The following is an 8,194-nucleotide window of genomic DNA, read 5'->3' as shown; positions in this document are numbered from 1 at the left end:
AGTTGTCCACACTTGAAGCTATATGGTATTATCTAATTGGCCTCCAATAACTGGATGGATATACGTGGGAATCAATTAAAATAATAACCAACGTAGAGAATTAAAAAATTTATTTATTTTATAACACTTAAAAATTAAATAGAATAATTAATATGTTAACAGTAATGCGAAACCGAGATTTCAGAGCTAAAAATGCAGTTCATCGTGTACCGGAAAGCTGATTCCAAGAAAGCAAATGCCTGGGAATAAATACAAAGTCAAGTGAAGAAGAATATCTTGAACTTTTTATTATTTACTCATGAACTCCTGAAATGTTATAGAAGTGGACACATTCCCATTTCCTAGCTAGCAAAAAGCTTCTAAATGGTTTCACAACAATCCTTCCATCGTTTGTGGAGGAAATCATGACGAGCTTAAAATCAACTACCTAACTTAAAAGCATCTACAAATAAGCCTAAACAAACACCGGCTTTCCAATAGTTTACCATCACCACCACCGACTGCAATCTTTCAGTAGGGAGAGGCTTTCTTCTGTACATTAGCATACCGATACCTTCGATGGCAGCAACAACAAATCCTGCTACCAATACGTCCCAATCACCGGTCTGACCGAGAATAGTAGCAAGAGCATTGGCTGTATAGAAACCCAGAAGCAGAAGAAACACCTTCATGGGAAAATTCTTCCGAGCTGAATTTAGCTTGCTTAATAGCTGCCTGCCACCGGCACTGACTATCCTGCCCAAACGAGTTCCACCAAGAACATTGTTGTCTCCATTGAGGTTAGCTCGGTTGTTATCAGTCGTAAATCCATCGGTATTTAAAGCAAATGCTATTTTTATGCCACGCCTACTTGATGAAGAACTGTTTTGAGGAACAAATGTCAAAAAACAGCCCAAAAGGCGTGAAATTTCCACTCAATGTTGAACAACTATGTACTCAAAATATTGTTTTGCATAATTTCAAAAGACCAAGTAAAAACGAAGGATTTCAAATAAATCACATACCTTTTAACCCAAACTCAACTTAGAGAATTAATCATATTTTAAATGACCGGATAATCAGTGATCTCAAATAATTACAATCCAGTTTGTGCAGAAATTACCTGTTTCTATAAGGAATATCAAGCTTTGAAGTCTGTCTACAGAAATTCAGCGCATATGGACAATGTTGAATACCATGATAATATCTGAGAAACTCATACGATCTTTTGAGACGTTCCTTCTCTATGACAGACAAAGACTGCAACGTTAAAACATCCATCCTGGAGGCCTATAACTGCAAAATATACTAAGGCCTATGAGAAATAGAACCTAGGCCAACGTCTAAGCAAAATAGAAAAGAATGCACTGATGAATTGAAAATACACTTCATTTTTCATTGGCCCTCAAACAGACACGATACAAAGATAGGTGATTGGTGTAGAATCACCAGACCTATAACATATATAATTGATACCAGTGCATCATGTAACCAGCCCTATACATATATAATTGATACAGTATGAATGCTATTTACCTGAATGTATAATTCTTTAAAATTGAAGACCAGCATACATGATATAAAAAACAAAAGACCTACAAATATTTCATCCAAGTAATAAGCACTAACTAAATGTGGACAGATCACGGTTCCCTTCAACCCGAGAACCAAAACTCTAATCCTCTACCAAAAACCAGAGCCTTTCAGCAGCAGCTCCAAAATTGAAACTAGAATCGAAGACTAAGGTTCAATTCTAATTCCTAGAAATAAGAAAATGGAACCAAAACTGAAACTGTATAAAACCATAACCAGATTCATAAATTAATCTTAAGTCTTAAGGTACCCAGGTAAAATACTCCTTTTCTTTTACATTGTATCATTTCCTAAAATAATGATAAAAAGGTACAATTGTTATGATAAATAAAATATTGCATTTAATTTTAAATCTCAATTAGCCTTAAATTACAAATTTTTTTAACTTTTATAGAGCAAGTATATGTTTATATATTTAATTTTTTACAAACTTTTATTAAAACTTTTTATACACATTTAAATGTATTGATTTTAACAAAATGAAATCATTGGCCATACGAATTTCAAATTCAATTGTATTTGATAAAAAAAATATAATATTTAGTGCATATATATTTGTGTGTGTCTAGGCATGTAAACGAACTGAACCGAACCGATTCGTGAATTTTTTGAATCGGTTCTAAAAATATTTGATTCATATTCGAATTTATCGAACTAGAGCCAAACTCGAACATATTATAACCTTTTTCGAGCCAAACTCGAACATATTAGATTGTTATAGTTCGCGAACCTTGATATTTTATTAATATAATATAATATAAATACATATTAAATAAATAGATTTCAAGATTTTTTCGAGTAATAGTCCGAATAGCTCGCGAATATCTTCGAATCTTTCGATCCGAACTCTAACCCGAGCTTGGTTTGAACCAAAATCGAACCAAAAAATTTAAACTTTTGGAGCTTCGAATCGAGCTCGAGTTCGAATATATCTATTTCGAGCCGAATTCGAGCTTTTTTCAGCAAATTTGACTCGATTCGGTTCGTTTACAGCCCTTTGAGCGCCACGATTACTAGTTAAATTAAATTTAACCTCTACTTTTATTTTAAAAAAAATCAAATATCTATAATCTTTTATGATAGTATTATCAAATAATTAAATTTAATTAATTTGATTATCTCTTCTCATGAATCGTACCATTGTTTTCTTCTCGAGCATTAAAATTTAATAGAATAAATTTCTATTCATATCTATTCACTATTCATATCTTTTCACATCATAATCAAATCTGAATCAAAATCGTCTAGAACGAGAGACAAAATTGTATTCATGAAATTTGGTTCCGGTTACACTTTCTACTGAAATTAACATTGTTGGTTTTAAACCTTGGTCAAGCCTCACTAAAAGTTATGAAGCATCATTTCTTGCGAACTTTGACATTTTAAAGTTTCTTATTCATCAATACCCACTCATGGAACATCACTAAACTTTGTACCTGTAACTCAATATTTATTGGTTGTCAACGGTGCAAGATGCACAGACACATGGTTTCCCTGGGCATGGTATAAATTGATGCATGCACAGTATTGAAACGATACGTATTATAGAATCTAGAGATGTTAAGAAATTTTTTCCAATATGACCTCCAATATGTTCTGTGCAAAACATTAAGCATAATACATGTTAAATATTCTATAGTACATATGTAAACACTCTACAAAATTCAACACAATTGACTAACGAGGTGCGCATGAATAAACTTCAGTGTGGTTTTTTCCACTGAAACTTTCATTTAACTCCTAAATCAATAATATCACCAACTTAAATAGTTAGGTCGTTCCAATAAAGGAATTAGCAAAACTTTCTGAACTGATAAAAAATAAACAAATATACAAGACTTCCCGTAAACAATGCTATGAAAGGATTGAAAAATCATTGACAAACCATAGATGCATAACAAAGGATTCGCGCTGAAATACCAATATGCCAAGAGAGGAAGATGTGAATGAGACCCCGACACATATTTAAATTTTCATATAATATTCTGATTAATTCCCTTTTTCTCTATATGGAGTTCTGAGGACACAAATTAGAATGAAAGTGAAACAAAGCACTTGCGTAGAGACTAATCATTGAACAAACATTTGGGTAGCATCTCAGAAGTTGTTTGCGCCATAGAGGTGAAGAACATATTTTGTGAAGAACTACATAATTTGGCGTAACGTGCTTCTGATGGTTTTTGGCCTTGTGTGCTTTAACTTTTACGCATTAAGGACACAGCCCCATAGCATCGGTGCACTTGCGACACACGAGCTGCTCATGGTCAGGTATGGGCTTTGCCACGTGAGTAGTGAATTGGAAACACGAGAAAGCAAGCAAATGCTGAAGTAACTAATAGTGAAAAACACACACCACTATCCACTTTTAAGTGCTGGTGACTGTTATCCACTACTCATATTGTTGAGAATACGACAGATTCTTCTCAAAGCTACACAGAAAAGTGTCCTCTTTCAAACATTTTTCAGAAACCATTCTGGTTCTTCAATTAATTATGCACTACTCTAAATCTTTGCTTTTACCAAGTATGCCTCCCTCCATATGCTGAATTGTTGTCATTGTATAGTATCAACTAAACTTCCGAAAACAAGGCTAACTAAAGTTCGCACAACCTTGGAATTTCATCTAAAAGAATAAGCATCCATACTTCAAAAACAATAAAATTACCAGCAATTCAACTACAACAGCAGCTACACAGTATTCCACACTTGGTACAAAAAGAAATGGAAAATTCGCCAGTTGAAAAAGATTCCTGCAAAATGCACAAATAAGAACAAATTCCAAAATGAATACATTTCAATACAATGATACTGATACAGAACTTCATTTTTCGATTGAGTAACAAACAAAGAGAAAAAAATAGAATTCAGAATCCAAAACCCACCAGCAAGAATTGCCGTGAAGCCCAAAGCTCCGCGGGTGTTGGTGTTTACAGAAAAAAAATCAGAGAGATTCTTTGAGGAGTGGGAATCCTACTACTTGAATTGTGCCTGCCAAGCCCCAGATCAAACACGGTCCACAAACTATATAATACAGGCCCCTGAAGTCGCGTTTCGTTGTTGCACGCTTTATCATGTCTTCTTTTTATCCTCGTGTCACGTGAATCTCAATTCTCTCTTTTATTAATTTTCTTTATCATTGTTTTTACCTGGGAAAAAAAAATTAGATAGAATTTTTATATAATATCGAACCAACCATGTTTACTTTATTTATTCATATTCTATCCAATATTTATCCACATTTAATCAAATTACTCAAACCAACAACTAAAGAATAAAGATTCAATAAATACAAGACTTGTGTAAAGCTTTTAATCATAAATGAAATATGGTTTTATTAAATTTGCATTCTTTGTAAATTTTAATAGGATTATCAGTTATTTTTAATAAATAAATTAAAAGAACAAATAAATAAGCAATTGTTGCAAGTTCCCCTTCCTTCTCCTTCAAGATTGCAAAGTTGTTATTTCTTTTTTAAAAAATCCATAATTATTAGTGCCTCAAACAGCGTTTATAAACCTGATTCAATTTAATAATTAAATATAAACTTATCGACTGAAAGGTTAGTTAAATCGGGCATACCCGTGTAAATCAACAAAAATAAGTTCTACACAGACAGCCTAAACATGAACTACAAGTGTGCCTAGCAAATAAACAAGCGACACAAATTAACTTGAAAAACTAGTCGAAGTCGTCGCAATTAATAGTAAGGTTGACAAATCTTAACAGTGACGACAATAAATGCATTCATTTGGTGAGCATATGATTGTCAAAATAAGTCGCGGATAAATTCAGAGGGAAATAACGTGTTTTTAAGCGTGTCTTCATACGGACAAGTGGCTCTATAAATAGAGTTCTCATCTCATTCTGAAAGCATTCTTTGAGTTTTCTTTCATCTTATAGCATTTGAGTGCTTAGTTCTAAAATATTTGTGAGCTGTTTTGTTCTCCTATATTAAGAGAGTGTGTGTTCTCTTTGAAAACACAGTGAGTGGTTGTACATCATAAAATATTATAGTGGAATTCTTTTCATCTTGCCCGTGGTTTTTTACCCTAATAATTTTAGGGTTTTTCATGTAAATATCGATGTCTAATTTATTCTTTATCTTTATATTTATTATCTCAAGTTGGCGCATGTAACATACCATACTTTTCATACTCAAAATTTGCGGAAAAATTTAAAATTTTCTTAAACATAAAATAACCTTCAAAGTTTGCCATAAAATATCTCAACCAAGTCTGCCATAAGAAATGGTTGTGCAAAATAACCACAATAAAATTTGCTCACAAAAGGTTTGCTCAAAGTATTTCCATCAAAATATGAAATCAGAGTAATTTAACTTTTGCAAAAAACTTACACATGGCGGTCCTCGGGTTTAGCCTCCCGCTTAGTCCAAGCCTGCTCCTTGGTCCCCACCCCTCGCCTCAACATGATCATCCTTACCTGCATCGATCAAGTCTAGTGTAAGGCTTGAGATTATTAGTCTTCACTGAGGCGATACTCGAAGATATGGGAATGCATGACATGTAATGAAAAGTACTAGATTTATTAGTCTTCATTGATGTGAGACTCGGAAGATATGAGTATGCATGACAGGTAATGAGAAGCACCAGATTTATTAGTCTTCATTGACGTGAGATTCGAAGATATGACTATGCATGACATCTCATGAGAAGTACTAAGTAAGATGGGAGTAGGAAGACATGAGATGAGATGAGAAAATATTCAAAATAGGACAGAACAGATGGCGCACATGCGCGAAGAAATGCGCGCATATGCGCAACAATTCCAGTAGCATCGGCGCACATACACGAGATAAGGCGCGCATATGCGCGATACGTCCAGAAACATTGGCGCACATGCGCGAGATAAGGCGTGCATATGCGCGACACCTCCAGAGACTTTGGCGCACATGCGCGAGATGAGTCGCACATTTGCGCGAGGTGTTGATGCCGAGACAATATGTCTCGCGCATCTGCGCGAGTTGAGGACGCGCATATGCGCTAGAAATCCAGCATGCACACTAAGTTGACACATGGCATGAGCTATATAATGTGTAACATATTTATTTCTTCCTCATTCAGCAGATGGAACGAGAGAGAGAGAGAGAGACTTCAAGACTTCAAGAACTTCTTCATGCTTCATTTCTTTTAGAAATTGATTTGTATAAGATATCTTTATCCGAATTTTAATTAGAGTTCATATTTGTACTCTTCTCAACCAAGGCTACAAGAGGATGTAAGTATTGTTCAATTCCAACATGATTCAGATTTTGTGTTGAAGAAATTATGATGTGGTTGCTATTAGAGGTTCTTGAGATTATAAGTAACGTATATTCGCAACCGGATTGATTTTCGAATAGCGTATGCCATTGTTATGTTTCCCAGCATATATGTGTATAAATTCCTGCAAATTTTGAGATGCTAATGGGTAGATTATGATGATGATGAGTTGAGGATTATGATATGTTGATATATTGTGAGATTTGAAGTGTTCGGTATCGCAAGTTTACGCCGTTATATCAACATATCATAATCCTCAACTCATCATCATCATAATCTACCCATTAGCATCTCAAAATTTGCAGGAATTTATACACATATATGCTGGGAAACATAACAATTATGCCGTCGAATTGTATCGAGATTGATTATTGATTCGTACATGTATTGGTTGAGTTGAATGTTAATCTTGTATCTATTGAACATTGCCATTTCAGATTCATCGTGCCTCACTTCGACATCGAGACCACGACATCGATAAAGGTTTATCAACGAAAGGTATAATTCATGTTTTGTTTGGGGAAGACACAACTCAAATGAGATTCAATTTGAGTTTCTCAACAAAATCACATACTAGATTATGTTATTACTTTGAATGTTTATGCCTTGTTTATAGATTTACATTCAAGTCTTGAGATAGGAGTTATTGACAGATTTGTCAAACTAGATGTTCGGTAGTATCGGCATATTGGAGTATTTTGACTCAATGTGTAGACACTCGATACAGACATGACCGAAATCTAGGAATAAGACGTACCGTTACCCCGATTGAGAGGGTAGGTAACAGACAGCGACGTCTTATTCATATCGGGATCCCTAGAGTAGAGTCGAATTGAGTCAAGACATAATTTTATTGATATTGCATGCTTATATTGAGTTGGTTTCACAGACTATGGAACCTATTGCTTTTAATATTATTCATGATAGTTTGTTTCATGATTTATATTTTGTTTATGCATGCATACCATGTTTTATACTGGGATTTGTTCTCACCGGAGTTTCCGGCTGTTGTTATGTCTGTATGTGTGCATAACAACAGGTGGGGCAGGATCAGGGTCACGACCGAGATGAGATCGAAATAGAGTGGTGACTTCGGGCACAATGGACTGCTAGTGGTTATTGTATTAGGCTTGTACTACTTGTGATTTGGAAATTGTATGGTATGAAACTTTAGTTTGGTATGGATGTATTAGAACAAACCATGTATTTACGTTTGTTGTAATTAAATAAAGAGAGTTCTTATACTTGGTTTATATACTTTTAATTTAAAGTTAAAAGCAAAAAATTTGACCCACGTTTTCTAACAACGATCCGATTAATTCCGTAAAGAACTGAGTTAGAGC

The 8,194-nt window shown here is 34.4% G+C and overlaps 1 protein-coding gene across 1 annotated transcript; it reads right to left on the bottom strand.

The window, feature by feature from the left end:
* Positions 1-262: 262 nt before the first annotated feature.
* LOC140805167 (ycf20-like protein) lies at positions 263-4,579 on the bottom strand. The gene is made up of 4 exons (XM_073161384.1): positions 4,455-4,579; positions 4,238-4,322; positions 1,103-1,275; positions 263-861 (listed from the first exon to the last, which is right to left on the bottom strand). The coding sequence occupies exons 3-4, from the start codon at positions 1,258-1,260 to the stop codon at positions 420-422; spliced, it is 600 nt and encodes a 199-aa protein (XP_073017485.1). The 5' UTR covers positions 1,261-1,275; positions 4,238-4,322; positions 4,455-4,579; the 3' UTR covers positions 263-419.
* Between the last annotated feature and the right edge of the window lie 3,615 nt (positions 4,580-8,194).

This window comes from Primulina eburnea, chromosome 11, assembly GCF_022965805.1.
Source record: "Primulina eburnea isolate SZY01 chromosome 11, ASM2296580v1, whole genome shotgun sequence".
In the NCBI taxonomy this organism is placed as follows: Eukaryota; Viridiplantae; Streptophyta; class Magnoliopsida; order Lamiales; family Gesneriaceae; genus Primulina; species Primulina eburnea.
The sequence above is the reverse complement of the archived record's forward strand: the minus strand, read 5'-3'. Positions and strand labels throughout refer to the sequence as shown.